This window comes from Rhipicephalus sanguineus, chromosome 1 (genome assembly GCF_013339695.2).
Source record: "Rhipicephalus sanguineus isolate Rsan-2018 chromosome 1, BIME_Rsan_1.4, whole genome shotgun sequence".
NCBI classification, from domain to species: Eukaryota; Metazoa; Arthropoda; class Arachnida; order Ixodida; family Ixodidae; genus Rhipicephalus; species Rhipicephalus sanguineus.
In genome coordinates, this window is record NC_051176.1 from 306,510,679 (window position 1) to 306,529,043 (window position 18,365).

The 18,365-nt window shown below is 47.2% G+C and overlaps 1 protein-coding gene across 3 annotated transcripts in view; it reads right to left on the reverse strand.

The window, feature by feature from the left end:
• Positions 1-5,007: 5,007 nt before the first annotated feature.
• Positions 5,008-18,365, reverse strand: part of LOC119379406 (probable sodium/potassium/calcium exchanger CG1090) — a 527,113-nt gene continuing 513,755 nt past the window's right edge. For all 3 annotated transcript variants that reach the window (XM_049411972.1, XM_049411973.1, XM_049411971.1), the window contains one exon: positions 5,008-5,511. In XM_049411972.1, coding sequence (XP_049267929.1) covers positions 5,312-5,511 — 200 coding nt within the window. In that variant the 3' untranslated portion in view covers positions 5,008-5,311. The remainder of the gene's footprint in view (positions 5,512-18,365) is intronic.

Here is an 18,365-nt window from a genome sequence, read left to right on the forward strand (position 1 = left end):
GTAGGGGTTGTCAGGAGGCGGAGAGCGCAGAATGTCTCTTACGATGGCGATGACAGCAGGTGGTAAAGCGCCGATGACATAGTCGTACCTCGCTGATTGCGATGTGACCCGGTGTCGTCGGAAGAGTGGCTCGACGCTCAGAAACCAGAGTTCCGAGTCCGCCTGCCAAAACTCCGGTATCTTGAGAGTAGCGACGACAGGGTCGGGTACCGTGGGATTCGGCGTTGCGTCACTGTTGGGTGTGGTGTCCATGGTCAGTCGGAATGTACGTTGCTGAAGTCCTTACTCTAGTCACCGAAGAAACGGGGATGGCCGTGACGCTCAGTGCGTTGGCGAAGGGACGGGCAGGAGGCGCGTTGCCGTTCGATGTCCGGGTCACCACTTGTGGGATGACGTGAGGCGTTCACTTTCCCACATATTTTATTGCTGCTTGCTCTCCGATGTACAACCACAGCCGCTGTCGTTCTTGCGGGCGTCTTCTTCTCACGCGCTAGGCTCGAACGTGCGGAGCAGCTGAAGCGCAACTTCGTCGTCTTCTCTCGCGTTGACGGCTCGCCATATGTTAATTTTTTGCCGTGTTGTGTGAAATAGTCTGTAGCCGTGCCACCGCCGTCTCCCGTCTCTCTCAATCCCATCCACACTGCAAGCGTTGCCGAGATCACGTGACACCTTCCCTTCAAAGAACAATGCAATTTGCGCACAAGCCTCCTCGGCGCGATGATGTGTTAAGCAAGACTTCTCTGATTTCGTCTAAGAATACGTGTGCGGCTGAGTCTACTATTCGCAAGAAAACTTCGGACGCCATATTTTTTTGTTTTTCTTGAATCCCGTGCGGTGGCGCTACAAATATTCACGCTCACTGTCAAATTTCTTTTCTTTTCCTTGATATTTCACGTGACTTTTTTGTGGCAGTGCGTAGCAACTGAAGCGAGTTTTAAGAAATTAAAAAAAAATCAATACAACCAGGACAAGTCTTACAAAAGAAAAACACCATCTATAGCTGCAACTCGAACCTGGGTGTTTTGAGTGGTTAGCGGCCATTCTGCCTCTGCACCATTTTGGTGGAGCGGCGCGCATTTTTTGAATGACTTCGTATTGCGGGATACCGATCGCAGCACCACAAGGGGGGGCCTGTTTGGGCTCCACCTTTCGAAGCCCGATCCGGGCACTCCCCCTGGTTCTAGTGCATTCTGCGATAACCGCTGCGTTTGCTCATCACTGTTATGAACCACTGCGAGGGAAGCATATCGTCAGTACGAGGGCGTGTCACGTGGTATTTTTAACAGAGGAGCTGTTTGTCCAACGCGAACAAAAATCCTCGGGCGGGTATGCGCCACAGGAATTGGGTAAGCCCCACTACCGAGTACAATAGGTGCGAGCGTTAAACAAACACGTGAAAGAGAGAGAGAGAGAAAGAAAGCGATAGACGATTTTCCGCAGCTGGTTTGTTCAATAAAAACTAGATGGCGCCACCGCACTGTGGCCTTCCCCCTACCGTGGCCGTCTCCATGGCCATCACCCTGCCGTGGCCTTTGGCAGCGCTGCTCAATATGTCTCCATCCGCGTCGTCTGCTCGGCGTTCCCATAGCGTCTGCGCGCACGCGAGTAAAAGCGAGCAGACGGCAGCGCCGGGAAAGTAAACATGGCGGCACCTGTGGATGCAGTTTCCTTCCGCCTCGAATTTATCACGTCCTCGTCCTGCGCTGTGTACCCGTAAGTTCAAAACCTCCGCATTTATTTGGTTTATATTCGCGTCCTGAAGCTTCGAGAGCAATGCACTCGTCGGTATTTTGCAGTGTTTTCAAGATTCATTCTCATATTGTCGGAGACAATGCTTAGCAGGCATGGCTAAATAAACACAGCTGATTGCAATAATAAAGACAAAGCATACCTGATGCTTTTTCTCCAGCGTGAGCTGACACAAAGCGATGGCCGATTTTGCCATTTATTTATTGCTGTGAGGACAGTGGTCGAGTAGCAAGCGCGAGTTCGGATCGAAGCGGGCTGTCGCGTCTGCATGGGTGCTGCCATGTTGGCTAGTAACCCCAGTTACTGGCGGTTGCTAATACAACAATTAAAGGCATACACCATAAATACGAAGTAGATTAAACATATCGCTTATCGTTGTAGCGTGGTACGTGCCAAACAAACGCAAATATATCAACGTTATCACCTTTGAGGTGATTACATGTAGAACTATGTTTTCCTGCGCAAGCACGTGACTTCCTTACACCCTGCTACAACCAGCTTGTGTAGTACGGCCACTTCGCTGGCCCAATGCGTTGGCTGGGGCAACTGGCTGGGGAAAGGCCAGTTACGATCACGTGATCAAATACGGCAGCGCCCGTGCTCCGCTGCGGAAAATCGTCTATAGAAAGAAAAAAAACAGAGAGAATTAAAAGGAATATACACATAAAAAGATAGAACAACAGAGAGAGAAAGAGATGGAAACAGACACAAAAGAGAGATAGAAAAAACAGAGAGCAAGGCAGAAAGAGAAAGAACGAGATAAATATGAACAAATAAAGAGGGGGAAAGATAGAGAAAGAAAGAGGAAGCGACAAATAGAGTGACAGAAAGAAAGAGAAATAAATATAGATAGAGTGGGAAAGAAAGACATAGAAAGAACAAGATACAGAAAGAGATACAACAAACAGAGAGAAAGGAAGATAAAAATCGAGAGAGACAAGGAAGGCGGACCAGCTCCGCTCTTCCGTAAGGCTTGGCACCACTATACTCGGTTCATAGGCACTGTTCCCCTTCAGGGGGGGGGGGGGTGTTCATCGCCGCCCCCCCCGCACCTTGCCTATTAAGTCAATGTATGGGGCAAACTTTGCGCCCCCCTCTTCTTAGGTGACTAGGGCGGGCGGCCGCCCCTCTGCCCCCATCTGCGCACGCCTGTGGCTCGGTTACAAGTCAAAAGCAGTCGAGTGTTTATCGGATTTTTTCGGAGTTATCCAAAACACAGAGCCCTAAGGATGACATGCAGCTTGGTCCTCAAACCAGGTCGGTTTGAGAACAAAACCCGTTGAGGACAAAGACAGAGCGCACGAAATATTCTCAACAAGATAAGATGACCCATCTTTCCTGAAACACAACTTAAAGGGACCGACAACTGCCCAGAATATCAAATGAGTTGACTCCACTGATGTAAAGATTGTCCGCCGCACTGACTCAAACCAAACCTGTTTTTTTCATGAGAGATGGATTTATATTTTTATTTAATTGAAAGTCGCGAAAAATGACCTGTGGCGCCTCTGGTGGCAAAAACATGAATGATCCGATGAAGACGGCCACGCGACCATTGATTACTGTACGCGGTTGACGATTTTTTTGTTAGTATTCAAATATTGTTCGTTTCTTTATTTTAAAAGGTATTACTCCATAATAATGTGCATATAGGCCTGCGTTAGTAGTATGCATTAAAGTGGCGCTGCCTTCGCGTGACGTAATGATCCCATGCTCGTCAGCGCGTCTTGAGCAACTTTTCAGCGTGCTCATGCAGCCGTGCACGCAGTTTCCAGGTCGCTAAGATTTTGGAGCGACATAGTTTTGGTACCTACACTTCGTCTCAGAAATGACGCACGCTGCTACTCGGTGCAGCCGTGCATATGCACAGTTACGTTTTCGATTACTTGGCTTGGCTCGTGTATCGAGAGAGTAACGACGCCGGGACAAGCCATCCATGACGCAGGCGCAGGCAACCTTGGGCGCAGGCGCACACAACGCTGTACAAATACCGGGAAGGTGTATAAAGCCACATATCTCATTGTAACAGCTTGCTATTTTTAAAAATGATTGGAAAGCACAAAATAAAGGTGGTTAAGCATAGGTACAGTAACTCGTGCGAAAGCACAACAACGACAGCTTTCACAAGGGCTAGCGGCATCGCTATCAATTCTCAGCATTGCTGGAGCAAGCCTCCATGCGTGTTTGGAGCCTTTCAGATCGAAAAATACTGCTTATGAAATAACTACGTGCTTTTCGGATAAACCACTGCAGCTACAAACGCTACGAAGGGTGAGCTTCCTGTCGCGACGTAGAAAACTGTGTCGAGAAAAATCAGTTGTCGGTCCCTTTAAGCCCCGAAACTTAAGCACATTTTAATGGAATGCCAGGATATGCACCCAATCTGTCTCCCGCGAATAGCGTGCGTCTTTCGGGGGGATGAAGAAGTGCGGAACCGGACGAATAAGCAAAAGCCTTTTACATTAATGGAGGAAAAAGGACTGATAGAACTGAAGCACAAATAGGTAACAATACCGAGGATTTGGGAAATGGGTGAAATGGCAAATGGGCGAAAAAAAGTCATATCTGACGAAAAAAAATAGGTTATCAAAATTGCGTCCTGATTCTGTACAGCAGCGACGCACTGGAACATTCTGGTAAAATTGCAGTATCGCACTATACAGCGTGTGGCTTCCCGCACATGAACCACATGGGCCCTATTGTAAAAAATTTCATATTCTACGAAGCTATATAAGCACTTTTTCCCACGCATCTGAAATGCTACAAGAATTTTTGAGAGGGTCGCTGCTGTACAGAACTGGGGATCGATTTTGATAATTAGTTCTCTTCGTCAGATGTCATCTTTTCGGCCTATGCCCCATTCATTTGCGGCATGGCGCCACGTGCTCATGTCCCCAAGTCTTTGTCATGCGCATTAGAGAGGTGCTGGATTGTTGTGCATTACACATGCATAATACTCAGTAGCTACGTGACTGTTGCGTTCCCGAATCGAAGCGTGAAGAGCAGCCCGACTAAGATTGCAGGCCGTTCCACTTGGTTTAAACTGCAAGCACAGTCACCAAACTTGGATGTACCCGCCACATACATCAATTGACAGTTCTATTAATTTCCCAGTCTCTGTTCATTGCTGCACACCGATAATCGGCAAGAATCGCAGCAGAATGATCCACTGTCGAAGAATCATCACCATTCTCCGCCACAGTCATCGGCGAGTCCATCGGCCAGTCAACGCTGACACGATATTAGAATATCTAGGAGAGAAAATAAACTTTTATTTTGAGCGAGCGCAATCTGCGCCCTAGGTGTCTGACATCCTCACTCGAGGTAGGATGCACTCTACCGACTCGGTGCTAGGGCGCTGTTGTTGCTTCTGATTTCATGTGGATACCAAGTTTCGCCAGCCGCGCGCTTTCATGCGTCAAGCACCTCCTACAAGTAAAGTTGAGGTCCGGAGACATTACCGCAATGAATATCTTATCGTGGACCATTCATGGTGAGCACATCTAGAAGTTGTTTGCTAAGCTTTAGTACATTGCAGCATTATACGCAGTTGTGTTGTCGCTCAGTAATCACTATCGCAGGAAGGAGGATTGACGTATCCCAACACGTTCAGTTCGTGGAGGCAGGCTATCACCATAAAAGCCAGGTACCAGCCCATCAGGATGGCGCCGTAGATCTTGTTCATCCGCCACTTGTTGAAATGCGTGACCAGCAGCAGGAACACAACGGTTGACAGAAGACAGGCTGTGGAGTAGGCCAACCCTGCGAAATCGTGTATATCCATCTGGTACGAGGGCAGCTTCCAAGAATATTTTTTTCGAAGCGGGTATTGAGCTGAGCACTTAATGCGAAAGCAACGCATGAAGTTAGTCCTAGCAATTCTTTCCTCTTTATTGATAGACGTCAGACTCGAATTTCGCAAGACGCGTCGCGTCACCTGTCGAAGCGAGAGGGAAATAATTGAGTAGTTCCATGGCCTCCGAGACTGCACGTCCGCCGGCGCGCGATCTCGGAGGCCATCGTAGTGCAAAGTCCGACTCCCATGCAGTTTGCTAAGGAACCAGGTGCAACTAGCGAGTGCGAAACAACGATTCAACTTAATATTGCGTGTGTTTTGCGCATTCAACACTCAGAAAGAGAGCTACGAATTTCTGTTCGCTAGTCAGACGCCCCACCGAACCGCTATGAAGTTCTATAGTTCCAACACTCCCCAGAACAATTGCGAAAACAAGCTAAAGCGAAAGCTCCATCCGCTACGAAGAAACGCAGCAATCGACGCTACTGCTGCGTTGTGAATTGCACGGACGTAAAGGATTGAATAACAATTTTCCGTTTTACCGATTTACATAGCTGTCGTATGAAGCAGAAAGGAAAGAGTGCTGGATGCGGGTCGTTGAACGTGTTGGGTAAGCGTCGCAATTAGTCGCATTCTTTACAGCCGGTCGCCTGAAAACGTGTGACAATGTGACTCTGCTGTTATTTCTTTGCACAACCCTGACGGAGAACCATGGCAACCTTGACTCTGAAGCTGTGACCGCGGTGCGCGCCGTGTACCACGGAGAGAGCAGCTAGAGGCAGACTCAAGACGCGCGCTAAACATCACGCACACCGCGACCTCCCGTAATTTGAATTGGTCATCACCACACAGCATCTCGCATATACGTTTCGAAGGCTCAATGTTCCCGTTTTAACTAGCAAATGCTAGCATGTGTGTAAAACTAGAAAATCGCAAAATGCTGGTCGTCACCACATTTAGCTTTGTTTTGCCTTCGGATTTCGCCCGCGAAAGCGGACACGCACGTATCCCCATTCGCAGTATATACACACGGAAGACAACCGTCAACAGAAAATTCGAAGATGCGTAATACGTAGGGCTCCGCGTTTTAGGCGTTTATTTTTCTTGAAATTCGGAGGATGCTTTTCGGATTTCATTTTTTGGGAGGAAATTCGGTGTTTATCCGAGTTTATTTCACGTAAATCTACAATTATCCAAAATTCGGTGTTTAATTTTGCATTATAAGATGTTGCAATGTGTTCTTATTAATTTTACTTCCAATGAAAACGTGTTGCATTGTTGCTGATAATCCTCTTTCTCCATCCTTTCGTTTTTTTTCTCACTTCCTGTTCATTTACCCTGTTAATAAGGCTGCTGATGAGCACTGCTGTAAATTCGCCAAAGTGTACCTTTGTACGGGCAGGAGCTAGTCAAGCTGCTTCTCGGCTTTTTCTCCCAGCCTCCCTCATCTTCTCGATCAAAAACAAAGGACCTATTATTATTATTATTATTATTATTATTATTATTATTCTCAATACTCTGAAAGCTTAGATGAAATGATATCTCAACACGAAAACATGCGAAGACACTAAGTGTATTTTAGATGTCTGGAAGGTTTGAACGCACAAACACATATACATACAAGCCCAAATATCAGAATACAAAACACCTACGTTTGTTCGTATTACAACCTTAAAGCTTGTTGTAATAGACGCAAACACATTCTACGAGGTTGCTGCCGCTGATGGAGCGAGGCGCGCTCCTTTCGATTGATGATTCTCAGCTGTGAAAATGCCGTTTGAAAGTTGAAAATGCGCCCTTAAAGGACTCCTGACACCAAAATTGAAACCTCGAGATGTTTGTGTTGTTTGACTTTCCTGTAAACGGGGGTACATCTGACCGATTATTAGTGACGAACGTTGCATTTAAGATATCTTAATTTGGTTTTAAAGTAAGCGTGATTCCTCATTTGAGTTGGCTGCACCTCGCGACATCTTCGTATGACGTAGATAGAGGCCCCACGTGACGTTCCACGAGTAAAGGCCGAGACAGACGGTACGATTTTCCATGCGATGCGGCGTCCGACACGGCGGTGGGAAAACCGGAATGGTGACCTTTCATAGCATCGGACAGCCACCATTCCCTCTCCCCCACCGCCGTGTCGGACGCCGCATCGCACGGAAAATCGTACCGTCTGTCTCGGCCTTAAAGCAAGTATTGTGGACGTCATAGAAGGTTTGCGGGGCGCACGTGCACAATACGACGACTGGCACCCGGCGAGGCCTATTGTTCCGCACCCTCTCGCTCTGTTGTCGGGTTGCCAGGTTTAACCTATACCGAGGCACCCATATACTTTCAATCTCTAGCGCGCGCGGGGCCCCGATTTGAAAACCGCGCTTTCAACGTCACCCCAGCTTGAGGGCACGTGGGCTTTGACGCTCCCCCGCATGGGGCGCTAGTTCCTTGTGGTTTTTAGGCGGGCGTTTTGAAGTGACGCTAAAGTGTTCACAATTACCTACGCTAGAATTAGTGATACGATACGCTAGAGCATTTACGATTTGACTTAGGGATTACCAGACACAAAGCTACAAATTACAGTAAAAAAGTCACCAACAAAAATCTTGCTGTCAGGGGTCCTTTAAAATCGGAGTTTATCAGATAAATCCGATAAAATTTTACCGTGGAGTGTTTATCGGATTTTTTTCGGATTTATTCCGTAAACACGAAGCCCTAGTAATAACACAGTCAAACGCACAGGAATCGAGAGCTGAAGGGAGAATTCAACTGAAATGGCGAAAATCGCTGGGGTCATTCGTCCCTGATAAAGCGAGTTTTGTACCACTGATCGTAAGATGCATAGCGAACTAAGTTGATCATGTATGTACGTCATTGCTTTGACATTATACATATACCCAAATTTAGCGCATTTAGCGCTAGAGAACGGACGTTGGAGGGTTTGCCTCGAACTCGATGTCGTTCGACACTCGCTTGCACTTTCGAATTGCAGCGGGCAGAAATAACTGAAACTTCTTTTGTATTGCACCCGCACTTCGCTTTGATAAGCTTTCTACTTTTCTGAAGCAGAAATAGGCGGCAGAAGCTTTCCAGCTCCTTGATTTTCAGGAAACCGTGCCTGGACAAAAATGGCAGGGGCCCGGCTGGTCGTCCATCCAGTGTCTCATGTCGCACTCTCACGCTCAAAATCAAGCGGTCAATACAGGCCGAAAACAAGGTTAGCAATGCTCAAACACGGTTTAAAATAAATGAACAAGGTCTAAAGTATATAATTAACAGAAGTAACGAAGAAGTAATCGAAATAATTTACTTAAAATCGCTAAAGGAGCTTTGGAAACATGAGGCTGACACCCGAGCTGCGCAAGAGAGGGCGCCACCGCCTCGCCAAGTGCACGATGGCTCCTCCTAGTGGTCCTTCTCGAGCTGCTTCTGAAGGAGGAACGACCTGACGGAACTCGCTGCAGACGACACGTATCTCAACGGCCGTAACAAGCACAAAGTCGATAAAGCGCAGAAAAAAGTAGCGCGCATGTCGCACACCGAGTATGCGAATCTCCTTGACGAGATTCTACTCGTGCCGGGGAAAACCTACATGCTTACCTCAACCATTGATGTCATCGACGGTTTCGTAAACGAAGCAATGGGAACTCTACGAACGAGAATCGCTGACTGCCCGTGCTACGCACTTCCTCAGGTTTCACAGTAGTGAGCTGCATTTAGCGCAGGATTTATAACTACAGCATTAGTTACACATAAACGAGTTGCTTTTTCACAGCGCCGCCTTCTGACGTCTATAGTAAGTCACTGCTGAGCGCTCCAAACTTCACCGGCTCAGAAAGAGGGAGCGAGGCAAAGTAGGAGCACCACAGTGAAACTTTCCGCGACATGCGTGGTACTCAAAATGAACAGTTCATTTTTCAGTTATAAATGTGGCTGACAGCTAAACCTGATGCAACCATTTTGACAACATTATTTCCAGTGCTTCCATTACGAAATGCCGACAGCAGATTAAGTCAATGCTCCCACTTCGATAATGAAAAAAAAACATGACTGATTCCTTCGTCATCGGAATTGGTATAACATGAAAGTGAAACGAGTCCTCACAGGAGTAGATAAATTATTGTTGTACACTGATATATAAGAGCTTGTACATTGTCTATTGGTGTTTGGCAGCTATATCAGAATTTGACGTGGATGAACCCACGTTGACGCCTTCTGGCACATCATCCCGTCGACTAACGTCCAAGATCATGATTAAATCTTTGTGGTAGCTGTAGTAGTTTACAAGTGGACACGGCATATGGTGAATCCCGAGTAAAAATGGCGCCAACATGACAATAATGAACACTGGTAGTCCATATGCACTTTTTGAAAGCGTTGTCATTTGAGGAGAGAAACGGAAAGGTATACGCGCTCCCCAGTAATGGGGTACCGACACCTGCGGTCATGCGTACACTAACACAGAGCGCTTCAGGAACGCGATAGGCACAGTGCGTAGCTTGAGCCGTGAACGTGCAAATGTGTTCCGCTTCCTGCTGGCGTGTCTCTCGCTGCACCAAAGCGCTCATATGCGCGACATTCGCCCGTCGACGTCGATATGTCTTTCTACGGCGCTTATTGCAGCAGTTTTATTAGTCGGTGCCACCGCACTCGACGTATTATGCGGGTATGTGTCACATGTGACTGATGCAAAGAGTTTCACGACGTACTCGACAGGCAAGTCACGTTTATTCATGTTATGACCTGCCAATCGTGCTCGACATACACAAGTTCCGGTATATACCAAGCTAAGGAGACGACCACGAGAGCGCACATTCCTAGTCTGCTCGATAGATAGGTAGAAACAGTCAAAATGCCTTTAGTTCGCTAAAAAATGCTTGGCATTTAAAAAAAAACTCGGCAGGCTTTACAGGTTTGCAACAGAAGAAGGCGAAAGCCTGGCTGCACTCATGTATGACAAATGCAAGTACATATGTTTTGCATTACAGATCTTCTGAGCGGCCTATGCAAGCACATTTCTGTTTGTCTTTTTCAAGTGTGTGCAGATCTTAGCGAAGTGCCCACAGCGCGCCTATAAGGCAATACGCGCACAAACGTAGCTGCGGCTAAAGAGGATGGTGATGAAATATGGATGTGCCCTTCACAACACTCACTTCACAACACAAGCTTCACAACACTCACTCGTTACACAGTGCACATAGTGCAATCCTACGCTTCTCCCCACAGTTCACGTCGCCCGACAAATTTGCAAGGCTGCATTCAGGCACCGCGGCGTGGCTCTGTGGTGCAACATTTGACTGCCACAGTGATTCTCCTTTCTCCTTGAGGGGTCGTTTCTGCACTACACGCCGTGGTTTTCAGGGCCTCATGAGGCACTTAAAGGGGTACTGACACGAATATTTTCAGTTGTCGCTTTTTGGCGTCAAACGAAAGGTCAGGCCCTCAAAGCCTAGAAAAGGCAGTGCTACGCGCGAGTGCGTCCTTAAAAAGTAATTACACTATGTTTTTGAAAGCTAGTTTCGGTTCCTACTGTACCCAGACGTCACAACACGGTATGAGCTTCTCGTCACGTGCTCGCACAATATATAGTGACGTTTCCACGGCCGCTCCACACCGTGGCTCCATGTGACGCACAAGCGGCCATTTTGGAAGTTTTGATGACGCACAAGCGGCCATCTTGGAAGTTTTGGTCATGGAGGAAGGAAAAATAAGGAGAGGCTCTGACGTCACATTCGTGAAGCCTCCACATCGCAAACACCCGCATCACCTCCTAGCGAAAAAGCCTCGAAACATTTGCGATTTCCGCCGTGTCGTTTGCAAGCGCATGTGCGATTCGAGCCTTTTTTTTTTTTTTTCGCCATGCAAGCGGCGCCGCGGCGCAGTCGATTCACGCATGATGCTCCTTGTGTGTGTTCTTTAGGAAAGCTACGCAATGCCCAGCTGTTGCGCATGGTTGCGTATACCCGGTGCAAATCGGGTGCACTGCGGAAAGTACCGGGTATCACTTTTCATGTGTACGTACATACACGTTCGCTTCATTGATCACTAATGCATGGTATTCGCATGCGAAGCTCTCGGATGTGCGCTGTGTTGCTTCTTACTCATTGTGTCAACTCAGAACACACGTGAACTTTTGTTTTTGGCGTATGACGCGCCGTACATAATATGCGCCGGAGGCATCGTACGTTTTTAGAGGCTGTGTCGTTCAACGAAAGGGCAATAAACTTATGTTGTTGTTATCGGACTACGTGATGTATGTATTGTGCGTTGTGCGCTCGCTGCGTGCTTGTTGTTGCGTGCGTACTGGAATTACAAACTTTACGTACACGATCGCGTATACAATACAGCGGTGTCCTCTTCTGGACGTGAAGTTACGTCAACTATAGGTTGGCGTTGCGCCGAATTGCTACTACGCTCACTCCATATACACGAACAAAGAACCGCTAATCCGGCAACAGATCGGCAAATCGGGCTACGAGAAAGGGAAGGCCTAACGCCCAGCAGAACGCGTAAGTCACTGCTTGGTGAGTTCGAATAAGATGATGCAGGGGCTGAACGTTTTTCATCACGGCACGTACCGGTATTCTGTACTGTTGCACAAAAACGCTCCACGAAGAATTTCAGCACGCAGCGCTCGGGCCTGCCACGCACGAACAGCTTGGTAAACGTCTGCTTGCAACATTTTACTGCGTGCGAACCGCACAATACGCGCTAAGTTCACGCCGGGACTACAAATCTGCGCAGAAGCTAATCACCGCGGAGAGCACGCCGCGGGGCGTCTGCTGTTTTGTTTGCCCCATACCGGTTTGTTTGCCCCATAAATCTGACGTCACTTCCGCCACACTTTTCGCAATGCATTGAAATACGATAGGGCCTCTCCTTAGTATTCCTTCCTCCATGGTTTTGGTACCTAACGTCATCACAACTAGCCAGAAAGAGAGATAATTTTCTTTAATGAAATTCCCGGAGAGGTTAGCCATGGTTTGTCGCCTGCCTTGCTACTCCAGGTGTAGGGTGATGGCTATGGTATAGACTGCTGCGTGAAGTCACCAGAATTTGTACTGTAGCATGACGCCAAGCTAGTGTCGATGTCAGTATGTGCGTCATGGAAAAATTGACTTTAATATCCAATTAAAATATCTTATCAGCATTTGCTGAGCTTCACACTTCCTCAGAGCTGTCTCTGCATACAGGAGATTTGTATGGCAGAGTAAAATCGCCTTCGAAAAAAGGTGCCAGTACCCCTTTAATGAAACGCTCAATTGCCCGCACTAACAAAATCTTCTTGTTTTTTAATAATGGCTTAAACACTAGGGCTTTTTGGCCGCTTTCTCATGTGCGTCCTTATTGCGAGTGTCTTTGGACGCGTGTGCGTGCCTTGGCAGCAATGAACAGTTTACTGGGATATGCCGCTATTAGTGCCACGAAGCGCAATAAAGGCTGCAGAGGTTCTCTTTATCAGAAGACTCATTGCACAAGGCGTTCTCCTACGGTGTGGCGCTTTCAGCTGTAGTTCCAAATAAAACTAACACCCAATAGGGGATATTCAAAATGTACAGCGTCATCTGTCGACTATCTCATAAGCTCAATCCGCCATGTTTTGTTGGGCGCGAAAGCGAAACCAGTCGGATATCGCAGCCTTTCAGGTGCATATATTTGAAATTTGTCGTCATCATTGATCTGGAGTAGGGATGGTAAAATCGATGAACGATTAATCGATTAAAAGTCAACAATTAATCGATTAATCGTCATCTATTCCCGGCTTTCGATTGATCGAATTAATCGATTAAAACTACTCGATTAATCGATTACGGCACCCCCCACTCCCGCCCCCAACCTCGCCCCTTGGCCGGAGCGCATGAGTGCGAGGCGCGCTATCCTGAGACGCAGATGCCGTGCACATTGCGTCTCTTTCACTGCTTTCACTACAGCGCATATATCTGCACTAGCAGAACGAGCCCGGAGCTGGCGGCGGCCATACCCCATAGAGAAAGGTATGAACACGCTCTGATCTCCGTCGCGTCCGGCGTCCAACTCCAAGCACTCCACAATGCTTCAAGCCCGGGCAAGAGGCGGCTCTACCCCATCGAGGCAGAAATGAACTTGCCCGCTTCTCTACGGCTCACCGTCATCTGCTGCTGCCTCGTATGTGCCAGCGCATATCGTCTTGTTGCTTATTTTGTTCGTGTTCGTTTTTTGCCGCGCTGTTTCATCGTGTTGCCGCATAAACGCATCTCTCCTTACATTTGATAAACGAATAGTTTTCGTCACCTGTAGTGTCAATCGCAACTTTCTTTGTATTTTATTCAACACTCACATTTTACTCGTTTCTTGTGTAAGTGCGGCATTGTAATATGCGCTGCTTATTTCCTGACTGGTTCTTAGTGCCATTCTGTTTTACTCTTTAGCAAATAAATTATTCTGTACCAATGAAAGAGAGAGAAAAGATATATTATAAGGCAGAGCGGGTGGCATGAGCTAGTACGCCCCTGCCTGCAACTCTGCACCGGGGAAAACGCAACGGGGGAAGAAGAGTGATGAAGTACGATGATGGGGAGAGGATTACGTAACCCTTATATACATAATAAGACACGTTTGCTAGCGTAAAGAGGACAGCTGTATACCAACTAGCCCAACTGTCCGTCTTATAGGGTATATACCACTTTCATAATTGTTCACCTAGCTTTCCTTCGATGCAGTTAGCCCAAATAATGACAGCTAGTCACTTCTTCAGAGTGTTCCAGCGCGGTATGCTTACGCTGGGACGCGGAAATGTAGACTCGGCTCTCTCGACACGAACACGCATAATAGACAGCACGTGCAACTACGACCTCGTCTCCACTTGAAGCACGAAAGTTGCTGCCATTAGAGAGTTTGAGAATTGGGGACCCAAGACGCTGGGCCCCCAAGCTGCGTTGGGATGCCTGCTCTTGCGTTCGGATGATCAGCAGAGTTTGAGAATTGGGCCAATTGATTGGGCCAACGCAGGTTGCGTTGGGTCAAGCACACGGAGCGCCACGCGTGACGAAATTTAGAATCATGCGAGACGCGGGCCATACTGCACCGTGGCCCGCGCTGCGTCTGTGGCTTCTCGCTGGTGACCCAAGACGCCTTGGGGCCTCACGCTAGTTTTCAATTTTTGCGTTTCGGGTCAACGCGAGCGCAAGAGCCCAAGAGTTGCTTGGGTTGTGCGAATGTGCCCTGGCGGCTCGCAAGCTTCTTGGGTCCCCAAGCTCCTTGGCGCCCCAATTCTCAAACTCTCTATTAGTTGCGAGAAAATGTAGCGCAGGAATGCGCACTCGCGAATTGTGAAAAGGGCCTTATAGATCCTTTATGTAATCCTCAGCTTTACACGTCGGTTTACAGAACGTCTAGCATCCAGTGCATTACTATTGAAGAAGTGACCTTGTAGCATTTACTAATACTGTATGGTCGCATATTTAGGGAGAAATACAGCTTTCAGCCAGAGGCCCCCGTCTTCTGCTGTGACAAGAAAGAAGGACAGTCGCGAAATTGATGTTGTAATTTCTGATACACTAGACAGCGCTCACCGTTCAGGCTGTACGTACGATTGGAAAGATGCGAGTGGCGCCGCGTTAAGGCAACGATCAGATGAAACCTGCGGAGTATACTGGAGCAGCTCCTGTTTATTCTAGCTGGAGCCAGAAACTCATGTCACTCCCGCAGTTACCTGTATGCCGATGGTCTGTTTGAGGCCAGTATGTTTCTGTGTAATCTCTGCATGGGTGACCTCAAGGAAAAGGTCGCGTCAGTCCGCAGTTAAAATATTATGTAGGGCTTCCACAATATCTAACCGACAAATCGAGAAAAGATGCCGTGCTTACGAGATCGAGCGTCTTATTTAATTCCTCTTCCTCCTCGTCTCTCTTTTACCTTTCTCGGGATTTCCTCACCCTCCGCCACACTGCATGTTTCAGCTGCGACTTTCCAACCAGTGTGGTCCCCGAACGCGCCTCCGGTTTCGATGAGCTCCAGTAGGCAGGCTTCGAGAAAATACGACCTGCTGCCGAATAGTCCAGAGATGATGGCCACAGATGCTTGAATCCGCGACATCAACCAACGACAACGGGCCCCTTGTGTCCATTGTGCGAAAGTGCGAATTTTCGCACACTGGACACAATGGGGTCATTGTCGACACTTTCAAAAGTGGGAATTTTGTATCGTCAGCGCGTCTGATAAAAAGATTTGGGTCCATATCAAACACGAACGATGCCTCTCCTACAAAGAGATATCGGTTTTAAAGCGCCCACAAAAATGTCGATTAATCTATTAATCGATTAAAACATTCTACCGAAAGCAATTAATCGATTAAAGGCTAAATCGATTAACGATTCACGATTAATCGATTAAAAATTTTAATCGACCATCCCTAATCTGGAGCACGATGACACCTGCCAATTGTTACGATATTCTCCGTCAATCTTTATTCCCACTTCATCCCAATCCAATTGTCTGAGTATTTCTTCTAAGCATGCAGTTAAGAGCATTGGATCACCCTGCTGGACTCATTTCTTTATGGCAATTCTTTGTTTCCCTTGTGGCGAAGCTGTGGAGTCTGTAGATATCGGCTGTGGTATTTATATACAAGGCGTCCCAAATATCACGCAGTGCGATTGAAAAAAAGAGGAACTTCGTTACGCGAAGCGCCCTTAGTGCATATTGTTCGCAGTATACTGCAGTAGCCACTGCTGACGTTTTCGTTAATGAGGTATAATTAATGAGTCCTAATTATGTTTCTAACTGGACAAATACAAACCTAATCATTAAGATATGTCAATGAGGCATATGTATGCATGCTTAAATGACATATAACTGTGCTATTTTCAGCAACGTGCTAATTATACGTGCTGATTTTTTCCCGCTCATCAAGAAAGCAGGTGAAATAAGAAAAATAACACGTGACTGCACTCTCACCCGCAAAAGATTGGAGCGTAGTCTTGACTTACTACCTAACAGGGCACTGCGTCCTGATGCGCGCTGCAGTCCAGTCAAGTGTCATTTTAGATGCGACGCATCTCTTGCTCGGGGGTATGTAAGGCGGCGCGGTAATCCGCACGCGCCGTGGTAGTCCGCACTCACAATACGCATGCGCGCCTCTCCTCCTTCCCTCTCTCCGACAGCTGCGCGTTACTCTCTCCTCTACCAGCCCCTGCTTGCGCTTCTCCTGCTTTCGCGGCGCATGCGCTACTCTCCTCCTCTAAGAGGTTAGAGCGCAGCGCTTGCTTTGGTTGACTCCGCTTGACTCCATTGGTGCTTCTGATGAAGCGTGATGGAAGCAACAGTCCCGTCAGTAAGTGGGCTGATGCAAGCACGCGTCAGCATCAGCCCAATTGCGTCCACTCAAGACAAAGCTGCGAAGCGAAGGGCACGCGAATAACACCGTTATAAAGATCCGAGGTCGGTAGCATGCCCAACGAACGCCAACGGAACGCGACCGTGCAAGTGCTCCGGCTTCGCATCGCCTCATGGTTCCCTTTAGCGGGAGATGGTGTAATTTTTTTTTCAGATTTTGCGGGCTTATTTTCTGTATTAACAAAAAAAAAAGCGAACACGCAATTAGTACGTTGTTGAAAATAGCACGATTAGATGTCATTTGAACATGCCTACCTATTTCAATAATTACGTGAGTATTTGTTGAGCTAGAAACATAATTGGGACTAATTAACAAAACCCCATTAACGAAAAAATTAGTAGTGGCTACTACAGTACACTGGGAACAATATGCACCAGGTATGCTTCGCGTTACGACGTTCCTCTTTTTTTTTAATCGTGCAGCGTGATATTTGGGACACCCTCTATATGTCTCAAGCATTCCTTCTTGACGCAGTGCCTCCAAAACTGATGCTATCTCCAGTGTGTGGCATATGCCTTTTCGTAGTCTACGAAAAGTAGTTTCTTGAAGTGCTCAGCAGATTTCTCGATTACGCCTGATCGATCACATGGCTGTGATTTATTGCAGAGCGCTTCCTGAAGTCACCTTATATCGCTATAAAATTGAATACTTATACCATTACTGCACGCATTAACTAGCAAGGTTGTCATTATTGTGACATATGCAGTGTGTTTTTTTTTTAGACAGTTAATACAGTTTTTTTATAAAAATTCCATGATAGTCGCGCTCCAGTCGTTTACGCACACGAACTCTATGTCGAGGCAGAAATACTTTGCCGCAACTAAAATTATCTTGACGCGACTAATTAACGGAAACTGCTCAATTAACTTTTTAATCATTGACTTGAGGGCGCTTGTTTATATTAGAAGGTTGTAGTGCGTGCCAGTTTAAGGCATATATACTCATGTTTTTGAACTCACGAGAGTTGCACGTAATTCGAGATATTCATCATCGAATTTTAGGGGCGAAATCGAAACTGATCGGAAAACGTGGCCTCTCTGTTGCAGAAGAGTGAAACGAGCTCCTCGAGTGCTCGCCTGTGGACCCGAAAGTCGCGGTTCGACCCTGGCCGCGGCGCTCCGATTTCGATGGATGCCAAAATGCTAGAGACCCGCGTACGGTGCGATGTGAGTGTACGTCAATAAACACAAGATGGCCGAAATTTTCAGTTCCCTCCAGGACGGCGTGCCTCATAATCATATCGTGGTTTCGGCAAGTAAAGCCCCAGAAATAATTTGTTTAAAACGATGCTCGGCACACCGAGTGAAGAAAAATCTACGCGTAGGAGTTGGTAGCCCAAAAGATTGAAGCCGTCACTTGTTCAAAATCGCAAAAGTATAGAGTACCAGGTTATTGCCGTGTAGTGTAGGAAAATAAAGTAAGCGTTTCGTGTTTCATGACAAGCAACATTTC